General features: G+C 40.1%; 1 protein-coding gene across 6 annotated transcripts in view; it reads left to right on the forward strand.

Annotated features, from left to right (window-relative positions):
* The window catches only part of EBF1 (EBF transcription factor 1), a 283,965-nt gene that overhangs the window by 164,107 nt on the left and 96,992 nt on the right, over nucleotides 1-22,866 (forward strand). For 4 of the 6 annotated variants that reach the window (XM_074883664.1, XM_074883665.1, XM_074883667.1 and 1 more), the window contains exons 7-8: nucleotides 14,401-14,482; nucleotides 22,394-22,535. In XM_074883664.1, coding sequence (XP_074739765.1) covers nucleotides 14,401-14,482; nucleotides 22,394-22,535 — 224 coding nt within the window. The remainder of the gene's footprint in view (nucleotides 1-14,400; nucleotides 14,483-22,393; nucleotides 22,536-22,866) is intronic. The other 2 variants (XM_074883666.1, XM_074883669.1) reach the window with 1 other exon arrangement.

The raw sequence follows: 22,866 nt of genomic DNA on the forward strand, positions 1-22,866 counted from the left end.
TTGAGCTCTATAAAAGCTGCTTCCAGTGACAACTTCCCTCCTGGCCACAGTGTGCATTTGCAACATGCAGTTTTATTACTGCATATAGCAGTACTTAATGCAGCCGTATGTAGATCCAGATGTCTTTCATCAATCCTGAACCTGCCACAGCTGTAACCAAAGTAACCAAAAAGATGCTGATTTTCCCTGTTACTTTTCAGTGCTTACACTTTTTGCAGGAGAATAGGAAGAAGCATGTTAAAAAGTACATGTATATCACATGTACATTTTTTCTTCATGTACTGTGTGCCTTTAAGTTCTCAAGTTATATATTATTCATACGGTTTAAAAAAAAAATCATTTCTGCTCAAGAAAATGAAAAGAAACCGTTGGTGCTGTGCCAGTCATCTGCAGTTTAGCATCACATTTTGCAATACAAGTCTATGGTGTTTCATTTCTGTTTCAGGCTGTGGTTGGCTACAGAAGCACTAAGCATGGAAATATTACAAGTGTTCAGACTAATTGTAAATCTGGCTTGGTCCCACCTGTATGTAGTATCATTCTGTAATCTTGGTTTAAACTAGTGCAAGTGAAATTGTCACATGATACATACAGTAGATGTGGTTTTGGTAAACTTGCTGAAGAGTTGTACATACATTCCTGTAATACTGTATGGATCTAGTGTTCATATGTATGCATGTATGATTAGGTATGATATATGTTGATGAAATATGACTGGACTGAAAAGTATTCCGCATCAAAATGTATGAAGTATACCTACAAAAGCATATGCAGGTGCTCGTTCTTTGTATTATATGCCACTTCCATACACACAGAGTATGCATGTGCATGTGTGCGCACACATGTGCCCACGTGTGTAGGTGTATCTATGTGTTGCTGGGGTCCCCAGTGTGTAGTTTATAGTTTGGAGAGAAATCATCCTCCATCATTCGTCACTGCTGAGCTGCAGCAGACCAGGCCAGCACATCATTTGTTAACAGCGACAAAGCCGCACTCATAAACGCCGACATGTTACATTAATTTATAGGCACTGAGTGACTTATTAAATGTGACGTGTGAAATATAACAGGGCCCGGTATGGATGATTAGGTTTTGGGCTTTGAATTGTTGACAAGGCAGGGGTAATGAATTGCGGGACACAAGCTAGTATGTTTCCCCCTCATTAGTCAGTATTAGCTGCATTAATAGTAATAATTGGATATATTCATCATTTAAAATGTTTTAATAAATGTTTGGACAGCACCTGATCTAGGCTGTCAAATACTAGACTGGAAGGTTTGTGATGGGAGAAAAATTATGCCGTTCCTTCTGCAGAGATTTATACAGCCTAAGGGGTGCCATTTGCCAATGTCCTTTAAGAAGTAATGGGTGGAGATAGTTTGGAGAAAGACAATGCAACAGGAGAAACCAGCCTCTCGTATTTCAAGAAGACATTTCCATTTTATTCTAGAGACTTCTTGGTCCTGAGGTCAGGTCTCCAAGATGGGGTCTGAACTGGTTATTTCTGGTCAGGTGCTAACCTCAGGTTAGAGCTTCACAAAAGGTGTGCATGTTTCCACCTGAGTTTTTGTTTCACTCTTTTACAACTGCAGACTGAATGTTGCCCAGAGCTCAGGAACTTTCCAATTTGGGGATTTGGCTTGGAGTCATTGAGCTATTAACATACTTAAAATTCCAGAAAATTTTCTGCCTGGACATTTTAAAAACATGATTCTCTACAGGATGAAGGCAGGACAGTTCTGTGGGTGTTCTGCCAGCTCCGCTTTCATTCTTGGTTTTTGTATCTCAAATGCATTATTGCCTACAATTCAATATAAAGATTCTTCTGATTAAAGGAAAAAGAATATTTTTGTTTCATTATTTTGTGATCTTTAGAAGTGGAATTTAAAACATAACTTAAAACTGTTACCAAAGAATGCAGACTGTATTCATTTGTTGCTTGAAAGGGACATCTAGGTGAACACTAGAATGTGCCTTCTAAGTGACTGGATGGAGATCAAGAAGACCATGTCCATTTGCAAAAAAATTATATCAGTTCAAAACTTGTGACATGTCACTTGGCTGTAACCCGCTATGTAATGAAACCCATTTTTTTTAAAAGCAGCCTTCAGAATACACAAAAGCAAAAGCACATGGAGTTATTGGCACTGCATCACTAGACTGACGGGTTTTATTTTAAAAGAAGAGTCCTCTAAGGAAAAGCCTCGCTACTGTGGGAAGCAGTGTTTGGTGACTCAGTAGGAGGTACGCTTCCCTTTTAGATGCTACTGAAGAGGTGTCACACTAGGGAGTACTGCATTGCTGGAGGTGCTGTCTTTCAGGAGAGACACAAAGTCAAGTGTCTGGCCACCTGTAGTCATAACAAGTCCCAAGACACTTACTGCAAGGATGAAAGTTTTCTCCTCAGTGTCCTTGCTAGTTTCAGTTAGTTGCTTGTACTGAGCATAAGGAATCTTTTAGATGAAGGGATCTTCATGCTCTCCTAAATGCAGTGAGCCAAACCTGCCTCTTTATATCCATGAACTTTGTGCGAAACATTGGTGGAGGACTCGAAGGTGCGAAGGCTAAATCTGGCTGTAGATGGGTAATGCTGCAGCTCCAGGATGGCTGAAAAGCTTCATTGGAGGGATGGGAACAGTGCAATCATTTTGCACTTGTCATAGTTATTCTGCAGGGGAAGAAAACTTTGAGGGTAGAAACTTGGTCATTCAGTTGTAATCAGAATGATTCATACTTCTGAACCTGAAGTAATGTGATTGCATTTAATAGACACTAAAGTCACATACAACTTGTTTAGGTAATGTACATTTAACTGTATTTTCCTCTTCATTTTGAATCAAGCCCTCAGTATTATTTTGTCAGGGTTGTCTGTTAGTTGGTGGTTATTGCTGACAAGTTGATGTCAGGGTATTTTAGCATGTTGCCTAACACGTGTCTGCTGATAAGTTTGTTACTGGCACTGCTCAGTATTTCTTCAAACTCCCTCTTAAGTTTTATTTGGAGATTAAGCAGGTATTTAACACTTGATATTGTATGCTCAGCAAGTGAGGTTCATCAAGCCTTTGGGCATATAGCTGTGTTTTTATTTCCTGCATTAGTTAACTCTGGGCCTGGAGTCTCAACTCACTAGAGAAGGTGAAAATTCATGTTTTCTCTAGGTTTATATTAATATCTCTGATATCAGCCCCTGATCTTGTCATCTAGGTTTGCACTGTTTAGCCACTCATCTTAAAGGATTTCGGCCTTTTCATTAGTGGTATGTATGTATTATAAAAAGGGTAATGTGTTTCAACATTTATGTTAATTATTATGCAATTAGGTCTTTAGTGGAACTTTGTCAGAGCTTCAGAATTGAGTGAAAAAAGAATGATCAATGTTCAGGACTCATGTAGAGTTCTTGATGATTTTAAGCTACTGTCTAGTTAGAAAGATTTGGGGTGAGATTTGTTAGTTATGTTTACATTAATGAGGAATTATTTTTTTTCTAGGGAGGTGCTAGGGTGAGGCACCTTAAGTTTTTGCTCTTTGCCAGTTGCCGGCACAATTGTTCTCAAAACAACAATAGCACATAAAATAAAAGAGTAGAAGGTTGTTAAATTGCAAGCACTTCCTAGTCCATTGAATTAATTGTGACTTTCATTGGTGTGGTGTAAATGAACAGGAACTTGAACTTTTCTGCCCTGACAGGGTTACTAAACTGCTCGTTGTAAACCTTGTTTCTATCGATGATGCTTTCCTCACTCCTCTACAGTGATACAGAAAAAAAAAGAATTATGCAGTACTGATATAAGATTTTGTAAACCATCATGTTCTGTGCTTTGTGGATATGAATCCTATTGATCACAGGTGTCATCCATGCTTCCACACAGAAAAGCATCTTGGTGACACAGCCAGACATATATTTCTCCCCAGAAATACAGGAGAGATCCCAACTCTTGACTGTTTTAACATCCATAGAAGATGTCTGTAGCTGCTAACAGAGGTCACCTTCTTTCCAGAGATAATAATGCACATTGTTCCCTGCTCCCCTCCCTTGTGTAGGGTATCCAGTGCTGTGCCTCTGTCCTTATGATGTCTTTGGTCCATTGAACTCTATGCTGAATATGCTGTTTCTCATAATTCCAACCAACTAACTACACAGTGGCACGAGCATAATATATTTTATTACAGCCAACTCATGTGCTTCCTTTACTCCAGTTATAACTTGTCACCAGTATCCTGATCTGAATTCTACTCCAGTTTTGGGACATTGTTCTTCAGCTTGGTACCCTCACTGGATGGTTGGCTTCAAGGACAGAAGAAAATACTCTTGTTAGCAGCATCACCTTTCCAGATGGGTGCAAAAGATAACTTTGTAGCTACAGGCTATAATGCTTTTTCCACATCTTTCTGGCACAGAAGAGGGCATCAGCAAGAGTATTTTTCCTACATATTCAAGGTCCATTGCTTTAAGAAAAGCTCTGAAGTACTTCATCCAAAACTTGTGATATAAGCAGACATGATTTGATTCTACATGTCTGCTGAAGAGGTCGTTATTTCTGAGATTAATTAAGCTCTTTCAATGTCCTGTTAAAGGTAGAGCACACATGAAATATTTATTAATGACATATCCAGCATTACACATAGCGTGATCCTCTTCACCATCACATCAAAAACTCTCCTTTCCCCTTTCTCTTTCAGTCTTCCCCTTCTGTGGTGACTTAGAATGAATTTTACAGTGTCTGGGTTGCTTCCCCATACACACACAAAAAATTCTGCAGCATTTTATACCTAGAGCAACTTTAGGATCCCCTTCAAACACCCCTGGAATATCTTCTCTTGTTCAACCATCGCATGCACAGCTCAAACAAAGTGCCTCCGCCTTTCCACAAAACAACTCTTTGCTTCCTTCCAGCACTCAAAATAGCAGCTATATTCCGGATCCCATCCTCATTGCCAGAGCGTCCTGCTGTAAAGGAAGCAAGGGCTTTATTCTCTTAAATATCATGAAACAATGGGAACCCCTGGATGGAATGTCCAGCTTGTGGGCAGGAGCCTAAGGCAGCGCTTGACTTTCTTCCGTAGCATTTTTGTGCTTGTTCTTGTATAAATACAAATAGACATTTGCATATATAGAGATTTTTTTTCTGGGCAGCTAATTCTAGACTAACCCTTACTAGTTTCTTTTAACTGTTGGGCTTTTTTTTCCCAAGAGAACCAAAAAAGGTTATTAGAAAAAGTAAAATCAAATCTCCCAGCAGAATCTCTGTCAGATTGTCCTTTATCACCAACTCTGACCAGTTCCCTGTTTAGTTTTGGTTTTAGTTTATTAAAAGTTAGCTTTTAATAACTTTAAGTTAGGTTTTTTTCTACCCCGCATAAGGTCCTTCACTGCTGATACTTGAAGCAAACAGTTCATTTGCTTTTTGAAGCATAAGTTGTCTGAGGAGGGCATGGGACCACTCTTTCACCATGTTGACAGCTTCCAAAGTAGTTAGGTAAGTTCTGCTCATCTTCATAGCAGGACTGTGTGAAGAGAAGATTTACAGTCATGTTTCTAAGTCAGCATCTCATGGACACACTTCAGCACGTGGGCTGAGTTTCTCTTACATTTCTCTGGGGCTGGAAACTCCTTGGATTGTGTATTTTTAATGATTTTTGAAACATGAATGAACTCAACAAACACTTTCTTCATTTCTTATATGCTTCTGATTCATTATTGGCACTATGGGTTATTGTAAATAAAAATCTAACAGCATCTTTCTTTGTCATTTCTCTCTCTTCAGGCCATCAGTTCTGCATATAAATCTGGTCAAAAATAATTTCCATGTCAGTGTAAGCAGACCTCCTGGCTTTTTTTTACATTAAACATCTTCCACTTCAGAGGAAAAAAATAATTAAAAAAAAAAAAATCTTGAGAACAAAATGGAGCAGGTTCTGAGCCAGGTCTCGGGAGGGAACACTGTTGTAACATGATGTCTACACCTAGCGTAACCATTCAAGGATACATCTGTTCAGATGGGTTTTGTGCAGCACTCCACCTGCAGAAACTTTTCTCAGTGCTTTAGAGGCTCTGACTCTGTCCAGAAGGTATACTGCGCACACATGTCCTTTAAATAGCCCGACCCTCTGGGTTTTGCAGATTTGGATGGTAGCACTGGTGCGTCAATGTTATTTAAGGATATTGTTGGTGTCAGGTTATTTGAGGAATCATTAATTATTGTGTGTGCAGGCAGAGTGTACCCAATTTTACATGCAGTGATTTACATGTGCCTGATCCAGGGAAAGGTGGGAAATGTGTTTCCCACACATGAAATATTTACCATGTGAATCTTTATAACTTTCTCAGTAAGCTGATGAAAGAAATATGTCATCAGCACCCTCAGCTCAAGGTGACAAGTTTTAGGGTCCTATGTGTGCTGTGAGAAGAACAGCTTCAGACGGCTGGATTAACACTGCTCTCCGACATACTATGACTTTGATACTGCTGATGCTTTTTGGTAACCATGCTAAAGTTACAGTAGTTTACCTTGAGGTAGCAGGCAACGGAATACTGATATCATATTACGATAACAGTAATGCTGTTATCTGTCATCACTTACACTGAACAGAGGTTCTTGTAGCAAAAGTATGACTCTGGGAGGGCTGCTAATTCAATGGCATTGTGTGAACTATGACAGACTGCAGAGCTGGTTTATATTTTTCTTCAGTGACTGAAGTCTAGTCTGTTCAGTAGAAATTAAAAATAGTTAACCCACTTTTATACCCTAGTATTTGAGGGGGGAAACAGGAGTGAAATGGGGAAAGAGTGAAGGGAAGAGTAGTTAAACTGAAATAAATTGATGATGTATTGGTGTTTTAAATAAATAAGTGTAAATTCTGTTGATTATGTGACTGTACTCACTCGATAATAAAGCACTCTCCTGCTGGAAAGTCTGTCGATTTTAGCTAAAGCCCTGGCCCCTCAGCTCCTCAGGAACAGTCTGTGATTTGAAGCATGCAAAGAGAGGCAGAGCCGGGAGGCTGCTGTGCTATGTAAGCTGACAACCGGAGCTGTGCGTGGGGCGTGGATGCACCTGCACTCCACTGCTTATCTCACAGTGCTGTTTGTGTCAATATAATGTAAAGGATGTGTGTATGTTCAGTTACCTTGCATCTACCTGTCATAAACCAAATACGCTCTGTATACTCTGTACACAGATGGCATAAACTTTCAACTTTTTTTTGTGATAGGAAGGTAGCTGCAGTTCAAATTTAATAAAAATTTTAGATAATGGAGCTGGGCACAAGTAAGGAGATATAAGAAAATTCAGATTTTCACTACTTTAAGAAAAAAAAGTATTAAAAAGTCAGACCTGGGGGCAAAATTAAATTACAGAAAACTGAGCACTCAAACCTGCCTCTAGACTATTTTTAATTCTGTTTTGTGATGTTGTTTTTTGGTGGTGTTATCTCTTTCTTTTCTTATTAAAAGTCTGGGAGAAGAAACCAAAACAGTCTCTCTGGGATTCTAACTCACTCATGGGAGAAAATGCCAAACACGCTTTCCCAAACTACTCTAAATTTCTCTGATGCATTATAACTCAGTATCAGAGAGCTAGAGAAGTCCAGAAGATGCAAATGAAAAATTGATATGCTGTGCTTCACTGTGCAGAACACACAAACCTGAGGAAAAGTGGCTGGGAACACTTGCTGAAGCAAGCAATGAGTAATTTAAGGCTGTTTTGGGCAGTCCTACCTTCTGATTTGGTGATTATGTGGGTGCCTCCTCAGGTATTTGCTGTGCTGAGCTGAATATTTACTGTATTGATAACAGCAAACCCTGGCAATGCTAGCTCCAGGAGTCAGAGCAAGTTCACAAAAATAATGTAGACTGTTCTGTTTCTATTATTATGGCATTGCCTGAAGAATCTCAGTCAATAGACTCTGACTGCTTGAGGCTTATTCTCTGTGTCACGTTGCCTTTCTTGGACATTTTCTGCAGTTCAGGAGGAAGATATATATTTTCTAGTAAAATAAATAATTTTCCAGGCTTTGGGTTTTGGCTTTTTTTTTGTTTGTTTGTTTTGGTTTTAATGCAGTGAATTGTTTAGCATCCTATAAATGCAAAATACAGGTCTGATTCTGCTTCCATTTTAAATCAGTGAGAACACTGAATCCAGGGAGAGCAGATTTGGGATTTTTTTTCTTAGTTAGGATATTTGACAACCCAAGAAGGTTATGTTTAGAAGAGAGTTAGATGGCTGTATCTGGTGTTTAATTTCTCTTCTGCAGAATAAATTTCCTGTTGTAAAAATGCCACAAAAGGTAGCTACTGCTGTTTATTGACTAAAGAGCCAAGTAAAATCCAGCTGTGAACATGTGGGTAATAGGAGGTTTTCCCCATGCCTATATTTGATTTTCATGCACAACCTCATGTTGGTAAATATCAGTGTAAGTCTCAATTTTTCTTTTGTCAATAGAGTACCTGACAAGACCAGTTAGTTGTATGTGAAAAGGTCTGCAAGGAAAAAAGAAAAAACAAAACCAAAAATAAAACATTGTAACAATAGAATTGTTAGAAAATGGGAATCTTCATACCTTAAATGCGAAGGATTTTTCCCACCCCTTTTTCTGCAGTTATTAGTAGAGCTGGGCTAAGCTTTTATTTTCTATAGTGTAGGAAATTCCATTATTTTGACAATTTTTCTCTGGCAAAGTGGAATAAAAAAGTGTTCAAGTAAAGTTTAAAAATGTTGGAAAATTAAAGAAATTATTGTTCAAGAAAAAAATAAATACTTTATCTTAATTTTTAAAAAGTTGGGAATTTTCCATTGTAAAATAGGAGTTTTGATTAGACGAGACAACTTGAAAGGCAAAAAAAATACCTTTGTCCTTCTGAAATTTCTAAAGGGACATTTCTACATTTTGATTATTTACTTCTCCAAATACAATTGCATTAAACTGCATTTTCTCTGTATTTTTATTTTAGTGGCAAATTACTAACTAGATCTAGTTATCTGTAGGTGCAGTAGAAGTTACTGATTGAGAAAGTGTGTGAAAAGTGCATAGAAAACCCTGAAGAAGCAAATGAAGTGGCTGAAGTGTCTCCTATGTTGGCTTAGTACTTCTTGACATTCCAAGTTTTCACAAGAAATAAAATACCCACCAGATACTGTTTGAGGCAGCTGTATTTGTAGTATCACATCCCCAGCATCCTCTTTTCCTTGGAGGACAACCAATGAAAGGAGGTCTGCTGACAGCAGAGCTGGTTCTGCGAGGTGCTGAAGTATGTGAGTAGTACCTTTGTCTCCATCAGTACTGCTTGTGTATTTAAATTAATGCACATATTTAGTACTCTGCTGAATTGGTATGTCATACAGAATGGGCATGCAATCCTTTTATCTGATGGACTGTTGCTAATTATTGCACTAGCCCGTGTATTTTGGTTTTACTAATTTTGCAAACCCACATATACTTACTGCTGTGTTTCATCCAGGAGTCTAAAGTTGCCCTCTTCTATCAAATGCGTTTATACCTCAGAAAAGGTGCATTTTGTCAGTTTTGTTTGCCCTAGCCAGGTTTAAGTTGTATAACCAGCACTCACTTTCTGGATAGCCACTGGTCTGGCTGACCTTGGCAGCATGACAACTGTCGTATTTTCACATGGATGTACTGTTCTTGAACAACTTCTCCAATGTATCGGGAACAAACAAGCTTTTCTTCAGCATCAGGAATGCAGCAGGTCTTCTTTCCAACTATTTTTTTCTCCTTCCACAGACATATTTATTGTGGCAATGGCAAGAAAATCCTACTGCTAAGCCCTTGTGTTTGAGTTCCTTTAAATTTCCTTCAGGGGAGTGACAGAAGAGCCAACCTAGATCATGTCAGGGCTTGCTTTCTTTAATTTAACCCTTCATTTATTTTTAATAAACACTGGTATTAATTTGTAGTGGCAGGAAAAGTGAGAGGGCAAAATCCTTTTACATCTCTAGTGCTAGTATTTCCATTTCTGCTGTGTATTTATTTAATTTAAATCACTGTGGTAGTTAGCAGTGACGAAGAGTGCGATGCTGCTGGGGAGGGTATTCACAAACCCAAAGGCTTGGTTTGCAGTGTGATGGACAACATGACCAGTGATGAATGGCAGGGAGTATTTCATACAAGTGGAGTGACCTCCAGCTGATAGCATGCTCGCTAGATCCTTTAGCTGAATGAGGGGAGTCAGAGGATGGAAGGATTAGGAGCGAGGATTTAGAAGTAGGAGTCAGGATTCAGAAGTAGCAGCATGGGAAGGCAGCAGGGGCAACCAGGGCGCTCAGACTAGCAGAGAGCAATGGTGAGAGCACAGTCCTGCTGACACCAAAATCTTTTGGGAATGCAGCAGTTTTGTTAGAAAAAAAATCTTCATCTCCAAAAAAGGAATTTTCTATTGAGTTGTGAGAAAAGGAAAAAACGCTCCCAGAAGAACCAATAACCCATTTGTTAGAGCTACTGCCCAGCAGACAGAAGTTCGTGTTAATTTGGGGCCTGACTCAGACTGGAGGTTTGTATTTAACTGAAGGTTGTATTTCTACATTGGTCCTTGCAGTTACTTAGAGATCTGTAGTAGTCCAGTGCTATAGTATGGATTAACTGCTCGGCAACTTCAATCCTTGAGTAGCTTTTGCAGCCTGCACTGAGCTGCATCTTAGCACACCTAAATGTAATCTAAAATTAACTGGTTTTCTCCAAAACTGTGCTTCCATACCCTCCAACCATGTCTCTGTGGCATAAGGAGGGAAGCATGGAATCACGATTTAATAGCAATGTAAGTCAGTAAATCCAAGTGCTTTGTGAAAGTTTGTATGTTTCTGTTTCTCTGCTCCATATGCACAAATGCTTTTCACACCAGGGATGTTAGTAGTCAGGGAGGCAGTCAGAAAATATGTTTTGTTTGAGTCATGAAAAAAAAAAAACCTTCAATGGTAGCAATAAGTATAATTGATGACTGAGTCCTGTGTGGCAGAAGAGCTGATGTTCAGCAATCACTTAAGTTTGGAGAGAGAGTTAAAGTTGAAGATTTTATTAACACTCCTGTGTTTCGCACATTTTTTTCATCTTGGGAATGAATTTCAGACCCCAGTGGTTAGTATTAATGCTATATATCCTCTGTGGTTAGTATTAATGCTATACAGCCCTGCCAAATGTGGAGAAAGTTAGAACTGAAAAAAATAACCCACTGTGAAGAAGTTAGATGCAAACAAACGGGGATGGAGGTTTATGCTTACAAAGAGCTCAGCTCAGTTGGCACTTCTCCTGGACCAGTCCTGTCAATCTAAATCTGAAATATTTGCAGAGTGAAGTGTTGCTAATGAGCAAGGCTGGCAGGACCGGACTGGAGGTGAAGAAGGCGCCTGAACAAGCGGTTTAAAGCAGGAATCAAGAGACCAGGCTGAACCCCGTGAATCAAACTGCTCCACTCTACCCTTGTCTTAATCTGTTCGCATCTGCCTTCCTGCCAAAGCGGGGGGAGACCGTCAGCCGGCGCGTGCTGTGCCAGCTCGGGAGCCGCCCGGCTCTTGCCTAGATGAGCGTGGGATGCTTTCACGTAGCCAGGGGGACTCCAACTCTAGTGTGTTCCAAAATAAAGTGCAGCCTATAGTTTGTTTTGTCTTTTAGTGGAATAAAAATACGGTGCTTGGCAGAATGTGTTCTGTAAACTGGCGACTTTTTACTTAAAAAGTGAATTTGGCTGTGTAAGCTTGGGGTCTTGAAAGTTCCTCTGAAAATACTGTTATTTTTTTAAGTTAATTTTTTCTGGAGTTGTTTTAATTCAAAGGAAGTTTTGTTTGCTTGCTTCCTTGCCTGAGGTTTTTTGGTAGGTTTAAATAGATGAGCTTTATTTCTACTGCAGTTTATTTTGGTGAAACTTCTGTAGAATTTGGGGGAGATAGTACAGTGCAAATGGAGTTAGACTTCAAAATTTTTGGGTTAGAGTTTGCAAACCCCAAAAGTCAACTCTTGTATTTCATAGTGATTTTCCAGGCCTTTGAGCTGACATGAGCTCAGACTTTGTAAGGGAATTGAAGGCCCAGTGTTTCCCTGGAGAGCTTGACGAAGAGCTTGCCATCTCTGTTGGGGCCCTTGAGTCAACCCGCCAACCCCACTGTTGGCATTATGCTATGCAAAGCCAGACTGTGAAGGAGCTTCCCTCGTTTGCATGGCTGACGCTGCCTTTCAGTGCAGATATTTTTAACTATTCCATGTCCCAGTTCCTCTCAGTACCGAGGTGTTGCTCCAGGGCTGCGGCAGACCAGGCAGGCAGCTGCTGGGCTCAGTGCTTGGTGAAGCCGGCAAACATCCACCAGCAAAACCAGGGCAGTGCCAGCTTCTCCCCAAAGAGTAAGTCACTCTGAGAGGTTTTGCCACATAAGGGCCTGTTCGAGGCTATAGGCACCAGCTGACAGGGCTGTCTTTGCCTCCCAACAGATGGCCGGGCTTTTTATTTCAGCAAGCAATCTCGCGCGGAGGGGTGGTCTCCGGATCCTGCCAGCATTTCGCATGACAGGGCCAGCTTAGGGCAAGAGGGATCTGATGTCCGTGCCCTTCATAGCTCATGAGCTAAATGACGAGCTGTTGACAGGAAAGCCATCATCTGAAGTGTAAGATCCTGAACTCTCCCCGCTTTTCGTTTTTCTTTGGCGGAATTAATGCCCTATTTGCTTGTCTCTCAAAATCCATTCTGGCACAAGTACAAACCCTCGCCTGGTGGCAAGCAGTTGTCTGGATTCGAGATGCCAAGATTTGTGCTGACAGCTCCTTCTACACAATCTGAGTCAGGCTGTCACAGCTGGCCATTAGAGGCTTAAAAAGACACACACATGTACAACAAATAGCACCAACTTTCTGTTATTGAATATCAGAACCTGCTTGATGAGAAAACGTAATGGCTTACACTGCTGTTTATTTTAGTGTAAACAAACACAGTGTCTCCAAACCCCTGTTCAAGCGTGGAGGCTGTTTATTTTATGTTGATTGCTTGCTCTTATTTAGGAGCACAGGTCTAGAAGGGACTTCCTGGGTCAGGAGATCCAGTCCTTGATAATCCCAAGCATCATATTTTATAATCCTCCTCATTACCTTACTTTTCTTTAATGAAAACCGTCCCTTGTAGTTTCAATTTGTCCTTGCAGCCATTTGCCTGGTATGATTTTCTTGGCATGGAGGAGCAAGCACCAAAACTTGCCTTGTTGAGGGGTGAGATCACAACTAGAGCAGGGCAAAGAATGCTGCTCATCAAAAAGGGATTTTCTGAAGCTGTTTACCCTGCAGTTCCTTGGTGTCAGTGTGTGCAAATTCTGCTGACCTAGCATTCGGTTTGGGTGCTAAAAGATGGATGCTTGCAAAAGTTAACTTTCTGATTTAAAGTAAAACAGGATCAAACAATTCCCCGCCCCACTTTTGGATATGGAAAGAGGTCAGATTAGCTTCTGCTTAGTCAACTGATGGATATTGCAAGTGTAATACTGTTCTGTCTGGTTGCACTAGGTTTTAAACTTGCTGTAGGATTAAATTTTGCATGGCTGAGCTTTAGTAGGCCTTAGTCTGTAGTTTATTTTGGACAAAAGGTTGATAAACTTTGGCTCACAAGGAGGAAGCCTGGAATCTGAGACCCACTATTATTCATTGACGTGTCTTTATGAGTTTACAGTCCACTGATGCATAACACTGAAGGAAATATTTTCAGTGAAATGTTTGCTTTTTTCTTTGGCTTTGTAAAATGCAATGTCTTTTCTTAGAGATATATGTCAGGGTCATATAGCTACTTCAGTGAACTGTATATGGTCAGGAAATAGACTGCATTGAAAATATTTCATTTTTCTGTGAAGTCAGTCTTTTAACCAAGACTTGCCCCTTTCTCCTCTCAGGGTTTTGGTCTCCCACTAACCACTATTTGAGCATTAATTTATGTACAAACTGGGTTTAATTGTGGAAGGGAGATTTCAAATGTATGGAACATTTTCAGTAGTTTTGTATTAAATGAAAATTTGCACATGACAGCAAACTTGTAAAACAAATTTCCTTATACATAAGGGAATTTTCTTGGCTGGCATTTTTCTATCCTGTTTTTGCTGCACTAAATATATGTCCCTTACTTCCTTGCTGCTACAGATGGCACAGTGAGGCTGGCCATTAAGCGTGATAGAGGGACTGACTCTGCAAAATTTAATGACTCTGACACAACAGATCTATTAATTCAATGCTTAAATGTTTAGGATGTACTTACATGTTTTGGGGCCCATGTAAGGTCTGCTCCCTCTTTGGATGGTCAGTGGGATGATATTCTGAGTTCAGAATACTAATGTAAATAAGCCTTTGTTGGACCAAATGTGCAGATGTTACATAGTACTACTATGAACTGTTCATAAGATGTTAATGTCCGTTTCTCTTTCTCCACAGGTTCTTCTTGAAATTTTTCCTCAAATGTAACCAAAATTGCTTAAAAAATGCAGGAAACCCTCGAGACATGCGTCGATTCCAGGTCAGTCGGACATGCTTCCTCCTTTAAAAATCAGCAGCTGTCAGGGACAGAAGTACTTTGACCCAAACTAACCTAGTAATTCACTGGAAGATGCTAAAAACATAAGGTCACAGAATATTGCCTGAGGACTTCTTGTCACAGCAGAATCAGCAGGAAGTAGTTGGGTTTTCTTGCAGTGGACAAGAGAACTCTTGGAGATAATGTCACCTCCACGGGAAGTGAAAGCGTGAAAAGGAAAAATCAAAATGATCTCACTATTGTTTTAGGTTATGGGGCTACCCTGCTCTGAGATATTCCCTTCTACCTGGGGAACTATTTGCCTTCATGTAAACACATGAGCACCGTGTTTATTGGAAAGGGCAGAGGAGGATATAAGAGCAATTAATAAAATCAGGCTTGTGACTACACTTCAGCAGTTATTCTTCAGCAGTGTTAAAGACCCATAAAAGTGCATCAGTGGGATGAAGGGCCATCCCTGTAATTGGCACTTGGAAAAAAACCTGCCATTGGCTGTATCTTTCTTGGGATGTTTTGGGCTGGTATTTCCCTGCTGTTGCAGCATGTGACAGTGGGGCTTGGGAACTATAGTATCAACGCAGCTTCAGGTGGTTAAGGACATTTTTTTATGCTACACCTATGTCCATGACTACTTTTCGGATCAAGTACCTCACTGTCCCTTGGGAAGATGGTCTGCACTTGCCTTCCGCAGTGCTGGCAGCAGAGTGGTATGGTGGCAGTGCTGAGAAATTGTTGCTCCAACCCCTTTACTGAAGACGTGGTCCTTTGACTGTGCCAATAATGCTTTACTGAGAATGTGCTGAATAAAAATATGGACTAGAGAGCCAAAGGACCTTCTCTTTTGATAGGATGAGTGTATATGGCCCAGGTAGAAAACATGATAGAGTCTGTCAGTGGGGATTCACCTCAGGGTTCTGAGAAAGAAATGGGAGATTTGTCCCGTAGACTACATGGGTCTCTGGAAGAACACAACTCCAAAAGACGGCTGCTTTCTGCAGTAGCTCAGGACCTTGTTTCCTTCTTTTCCAGCATTGTTGCATTTAAATAAAATTTCTAGATGCTATGTAAATGGTAATATTATTTATATGTAGAACATATGTCTTTTGTTGAACTGCTTAATTGCAACAATTCTGGAAAGCAGAAGGGTGTTATTTACCCCTCTGAGCATAGAAGTGCAGAACTGAGGAGATGTGGCCACAGGGATTAAATTAATCGGTGTAAGAGCTAGCGTTAGCATGGCAGAGCCCTCGGCTTCTCACCCTACACTCTTCCCTCTGTTACGTTTCTCCTGTGATTCGAGAGGGCATTATCACTGAAGGAGAAAGTAGAAAAAGGACTCTCACCAGCACAGGGATTTAGGCCAAGCAGTCACCCCTGGGGCCTGTCAGAGCTTGCTTTGCAACATGTACACTCTGCTGGGTTTGTGCTCGTCCAGGCTTGAGGCTGATTTTCATATGGTAATGCCTTTACGTGTTCTCTCAGAACAGCAATCAGGAGCCTGTGTCGGCGAGTAGGTAGGACATAGGAAAGGTTGTTGATCTCTTGACTTGTAAAGACATTCTGTCATACAAACCCAGCTTCACAGCAGTTGAGCTTTCCATGTGTAAACAGAGACTGCTTAATTACACAGGTCATGTCAATTAGTGTGACCTTACCATTTTCTAGAAATTCATCACCTTCAGCCGAGCGAACCACTCATACTATAATACAGGGTGGTATTGAAGCTTGTACCAGTCTGTTAAGTACCCAGGCTTATTGTTTTACAATAGCTGCTTCTGTTATTTTATTTTATTTTTTTTTTTAATTTTGAACTTATTACTCTTTGAGCAATAGCCTTCTTAAAACAGAGAGTTTCTACAGAGTCCAGGTTTCATTTATCATTTTTTGGGGTGTAAAGGACCAAACATACACATAGTATCTCAATGGTATGGTGCACCTGGATGTTTGAGACAATGTTGTGTAGGAACCAAATGAAGTCTGGGCCCCTGTGAAGTCAATAGAGGGTTTGCTATCAGCTACATTTGAAATATTGCCAGTGACTTACGAGGTCTCTAATACTTATGTCAAAGTTCTGGTTAAAAACCATGAGAGTAAGGTATTTCCAGGTACTTTTTAAATAGTAGTATATGCTTTTTACACAAAAAAATTGAGCCTTTCCCTTTCTTTACTTCATTCCCCTACCTGTGCTGGACTGTTAAGCTGTCCAAAGGTTTGTCCATTTTTTGGCCATGGTCTCTCATTCATCAGTCCCCAAAAGTTGCTAGGAGTTATTAGAATGCAGATTGTGGTTTTGGTGGGAAAAACAGTGAAGAGACAGGGATACGAGTCTTGCACTAAGGGCCAGCCCTGCGGTAAATTTATTTCCTTAGTAGTTTTGGGGTTTTTTTCCTGCAGCAGGGAATTGTCTGATTATTATATGGTGTAAGAGACTTAAGAAAGTACAGGGAAGAGGCAGAGAATGTGTTGATTCAGGTGACCTGTGTGTGAGGCTTCATTCAGACTCACATATAGAAATTAATTAGGAAGTCTTATCCTGAACTTTGCTTGCAAATGTAGTAGTGTGATAAGCCTAACATAAAAGCAGTTGTGAGCGTGGAAGGACATACATTTCTCTGCGTGTCTGAGATGTCCAGGCATGTGACAACTGAATTGGTGTCGAGTGCCAGCAAAGGTGTGTGCTGGAGCAGTGCTGGCCCTGGCTACGTTAGTTGTTGTCTCTATTAGCAGATAAGTCAGAGAGGAGAAGTCAAGTACTATGCAGGGACTCAAGACAGTTGAGTTGAGTGTTCAACTGTACTACAAACTCCCTACTTGTCCTTGAGAAAATAATTTTGTCTCTGTGTTTCATCAGCCTAACTGAACAAAACATTTGGTGATATCACATATTGTCACCTTTGTCCAGCCTTGCCTTTTTATTCCAGAAACGCCATGGAGCAGGTGCTCAGTCTGGTTTTGCATTCTTCATAACAATAAGTCATCAGTCTTGATGGGATGGGCTGTAGTGCCCCAATTAGTGGTAATAATAATAAGTAGATGGTATCATGGGTGAACTCTGCACAGATTTTATTTTTCAGCACTAAAAACCTCATTCATACAACCTAAACAGTTTTGTATGTTATTGTAATTAATGAAACCCAGGTGCCCTAGTTATCTTGTTGTTCTTGTTTTAGTGCAACTACTTGCAAACTGACACATGTCAAGTTTTAATTTAGAGGAAACTTTTCAGACTGAGTCACTGCATAAAACCCCAAACATTCATTTATTATGAAAACCTTGTAAGTCACTTAGAAATTGCCACGCTGTTTGATTCTGTTACCACAACCTCTTCCTCAGCCTAGGCTGCTAGTTTCCCTCCATGGGATGCTGCCACTCATGTTTGAATTGAAGCCACTTGTGTCTTATTGCAAATTTGCATAAGAGACAGAGATGATGCTTCATGAATCCCAGATAATGGAATCTGGACATGAAGGCTCCATCCCCAGAGAAGGGAAAGGCAAAAAAAAAAACCTGCTGAAAAATCACAGTGAGAGATGTGGCCCAATTCAACAAGGTAATTAAGTGCCCAGCCTGTCCTTGAGCACGTGAACAAAATTACTGAATGTATTGTACTTATGTGCTTTAAGTTAGGCACTTTTTTCAGTGTTTCTTAAATTGAGAGTGATTTTTAGTTACTAGAGTAAAGAAGTCAACACCTAGGAAGAGGTTACCAACTGGGGATGAAAATAAAGATGTTGCTTAAGACATTTCTGCATAGCTTTCAGAAGAGCAGCAAACACTCAAGTTACAGGTTTAACACTAATGACACACTTCAAACCTGGAAATCATCTTAATCAGATTTTCTCTGCTTTTGCCACTGGATGTTAGGGACATCGCAAAAATATCAGTTCCCTCACCATACATTGGAAGAAATTGAAAGCACAAGGAACATGCTATGTCTTAATCAGTTAGCAAAGCTTAATGGGCTGTGGTTAAAAATGAGGAGTCATGCAATGCTTAATTTTGATGTATTAGGTGAGGTGCTATAACAAATAAACAGGCCGAGTGCTAAACGTGGATAAATAGCTTGATCTCCAGGCTCCTGGTCTCTGAATATTTTTTTTTTAAACTAAGCTCCGAAGTATTCACAAACTGAACTATTTAATGGCAGGCAGAATAATTCACAGAGCCATGATACGTTAATGCAGTTGATAGTGCCAACTTCATTGAAGAAAGTTGTAAACCAATGTGTTTCTTTCATACCTCTGTCTCCCCTGGTGTTGATACAGGATTTAAATTCAAAATCTATGAAGGGCTAAAGCTAAAGCTCAAAATCATTTTTCCATGTTTGCCTGTCCCAAATTAAAACTGTGTTTTGTTGACAAAATTTGGAAAGGTTTGAGATTTGGCAGGCCTGGTTGTCCCTGTGCTTACATTAATGTGTCAGCACCTCATTAATCATTTATTAAACTGTAGTGTGCTTTTCCCTCTTGCTATGGTCTGTGTTTTAGGATGCCTCAGTGCCCATTCCACATATACTTTGGCTCTCCCCTCCCCCTAATTTTATGATTTCTCCACAAATTAGTTTTAGCATGTGCTTTAACTTGAACATATCCCAGTCGTTTCAAAATCAAAATGAGGAGAGTGTAGTATTTTTTTAGATTAAAAATATGAGTAGAACTTGTAAGTATGTAAGTGCTCTGTAGCATTCCAAGTATGTAACTGTGGCACACAATATTCAAGGTGTGGTTTTTTGTCTGTTAATAATTAGGGGCATTAATATTTTGTTAGTGCAGTGTATGTTGGGTATTCTTGTATTAATGAGATTTTGCATTTAAAGAATTGAGCAGTAAGCGTGTGCTGCTTCTTACAGGTGCACTATGAATAATCATTTTTTTTTTCAGACAGATACATAAGAGTAACCACCTTTTTTTTTTTTTCTGCATTTCCTGAAACTGGAAACAGTTTCTCTTGGGGATTCCTTTTATAGTTTCTTCTGCTAACGACACTGAAGAACCACACCAATGTGGTCTCTTTGTAGTAAATCAAACTCTCTGTTCAGGAGGTAGGTAGGAAGACACTGTTAAGTAATTCAAAATATGTTGCATTAACAGTTGCGGAAACCTGAAGGAGGGGGTGGTGTGGAAATTTGTGTGAGTAAATCCACATTTAAACTGACCTCACTAGGATTGTTTCCTCGAGTTTTTCCCTAGAAAGGTGCACGTATAGCAACAGTTACTTATATTGAGGTTTGAGACCTACCTTGCTATTATTACTCTTGACCTGTTATTTTTCTGGAATCCTATTTCTAGAAATGTTCAAAAGTTTTGGTTTCAGCACAGAATTGATCAGCTTCAGTGGGAAATCTGTGTGTACCTATTTGGTTTCAGGATCGGGGAAAATATTTTATGTTGTAGCCATTGTTATTAATTGTACTAGTGTTAATTCTCATAGGCATCTAAAGAGACCCATAGAAGAAGATTAGGAGGTGGCATAAATCATGGAGCTGTGACAGGCAATGCCAGCTAAGGATTTGGCTCAAAATCCCAGGTGCAAAGAATTTACAATGGTTGCAAGTGCACAAATAAGATTGCAAACCCTGAGCCACTTACTATAAGATCATATTTTATTGAAAATATCATAAACTTTATTCTATCCCTCAGGAATGCAATGGATAAATTACTTTTGAAATCCCTTTTGGAATTTTATATATAGGGCTTGGGTTTTTTTTCCCCTTAGTTTGATTTCAGAAAAACTTGCCTATAGTATTTGGTGCTTTCTTTTTCCCAAATTTCCATCTGTAAGAGCTCTTGAATCATTTATTCTGTATTTTAATATCTTTCACTTAAAACACGCACAAAAGTCTATTGCCTGGAATGCCATTCTGAGGGACAGTTTTAGGATCCTTTAGATGTAAACTATCCTCTTTTGTATTCCTCTTTTTAAAGACAAAGACTTCCAGATTAGCTGTGGGTAGTTCAGCAGCTTTGCTTACTTTATATTTTTGAGCATTTTAATTGCTGGTCAGAAATATGTGGAAAATTTTTTCTTTACCTTTTTTTTTAGATCCAATTCAAGTGATGAAATTGAACTGTTGTAAGCGATCCTTTAAGTGTCCCCATTTGACCAACTTTGAGAGGCAGCAGCTTCCTGAGAGAGTTGAAGCAATGTTTGCCAATCCTTGTAAAGCATTTCACCTCTTCAGAGGCTAAAGCCTCTCAAAACCAAGAACAATTAAAGCGAGAGCCTTTCAGAGCGACTGGGGAATTCAGCAAAATAAATCAGAAATCCTCTGCCGTGGCTCTGGAGGCTTGCCTCATTATAAGAGCAGATCTATTAGCCCCCTTGCCATTGTCTTTCATTTCTCAAGTGAGGTGATTCTAATTAAATTAATCTGCATGTCAATCTATCGGTGATCAATCAAAAGGGCTGAGGTCCCCCTTTGCGGCAGTGTGCTTGCGGCTGACAGGGCCTGATAATGGAGGAAGAAATAAACTGTCGAGCAAAGTTAATTAGTCAACATAATAGGTGGATTAAACAGGAGCTGCTGATTGCTGTTTCACATGTCGAAGCATGAGGTGGGAGCTGAAACTGCAATTAACAGACAATTATTATATTTGGTTGTAAGAGGTCGCATGAATAAACATATCTCTATGGGTTTCAGTTTTTAATCCCTTTCCCTGTTTAATGTAAGGAGAAGTGTAGGTCATTTCTTCTTATTGTTTTAGTTGAAGTTCTTGAAGGCAATTTGTGCTGCTGGCAAACCAGCAGCCAGCTGAAGGCCAAATCTTTGACTGGGGTAAAACCCTGGGAATGCCATACTTTGTCGGGAAAAGACTGTGGGAGGGTGTGGCTGAATGAAAAACAGGGAAGCTATGAGGTCGCTTGGTCTGCGTGGAGTGGGAGGAAACCTGGTGTGATGAGCTTGCATCTCTACCAGGGACTGGCCCCATGCATCCTCCCATTTTCTCCACGATGATTCGTGGCTTGGGTGCCCTCAGCCTGAACAGGGATTTCCTATAGGATGGTGCCTGCTGAGCCTCAGTGTTGACAGGTCCCTTTGCACACCTCTGAGCAGTTGGGTCTTCTACTCTGGACCCAAAACCTACCTGTTTGCCCCCACTGGGTTGGCTCCTCTCCCACCCTGAGCTGCTCTGGGGAGCAGAAATGTTGGATCCTGCCTGCAGGCAGTGCTTCTCTGTGTCGCTCCCCTCACCTCAAACCAAATCCCAGGTGTTGACATTGAGATAAGTTGAGAAATACAAATAATTCTAATGCTGGATGAATAGGGTTGTGTTCTCCAGATCAAGACCCCACTGTCAAGCGTGTGTGTGTACACAAACATGCCTATACGTACTCCCTAAGATAGAGCTCGGGAGAAATTTGGGCAAGTCCAACAACCTGTAGTGACTGTACTGCGGGGAGAGCAGTAGTAAAGGGGGAGGGGGAGGCATGCAACAACTCTCATTACAACTTCACAAAATATACTTTTGTTTTCTTTTATTCTGAATCGATTCTCATTTGCAATGTCAACAGCTCTATCTACTTCAGCATGGAAACTGAAGGATAATTTAGGGTGAAACACAGCTGCCCTTGTATATAGGGGAAAAAATACTTAATAAAGATCCTCTTGTTAAAATGATGGTTAACAGCATGCTGTCTGCCATGCAGCTACAAACTCTGCAATTTGACTTAAAACTGCATCAAAAGCTTTCGATGCCAAAGACCCACTCATCAATAGCGTCTCTTGTTAGATTTGTACAGCATAAGCACCAGTTATTATGCGAAATAGCTATGCAATTTTCTACAGCTCCCAGCTGTTATTTATTTAACTGAGTTTATTACACTCTGTGCTTCTTAAAAAACATATATATATATATCTCCAAATTTTCCTCCATTTTGCTCTTGTGCTTGCAGGTTGTGGTGTCTACAACAGTCAATGTTGATGGCCATGTGTTGGCAGTGTCGGACAATATGTTTGTACACAACAATTCCAAGCACGGGCGGAGAGCTCGAAGACTTGATCCCTCGGAAGGTACGCCTTCTTATCTGGAACATGGTAGGCATATCATTTTCATTGGTTGGCATTGCTACTTTAAATGTGGATTTATTTGGTTTATGTCTGTGGCAACTGGTTTCAAATTGTCCTGTAAGAGTTTATACCTTTGGGACCAGGTATTTTAAAGAGACTGGTCTCCAGACCAAAGGGGGAGTTTTTCAAGTAGGTCAGCCCTAAATGTAGTGAAATGACAAACCAGTAAGCAAACATGGGTGCAGAGTTTGTCCTGTGTGTCTGTGAAGTGTGGTGACTTCTTCTGGGTTTTTTTGGGTTTTTTTTTTTTGGTTGCATCTATTCGGCACCCAAAATTGGAGTCTGATCTTTTCCAAAT

Source organism: Strix uralensis, chromosome 14, assembly GCF_047716275.1.
Source record: "Strix uralensis isolate ZFMK-TIS-50842 chromosome 14, bStrUra1, whole genome shotgun sequence".
NCBI classification, from domain to species: Eukaryota; Metazoa; Chordata; class Aves; order Strigiformes; family Strigidae; genus Strix; species Strix uralensis.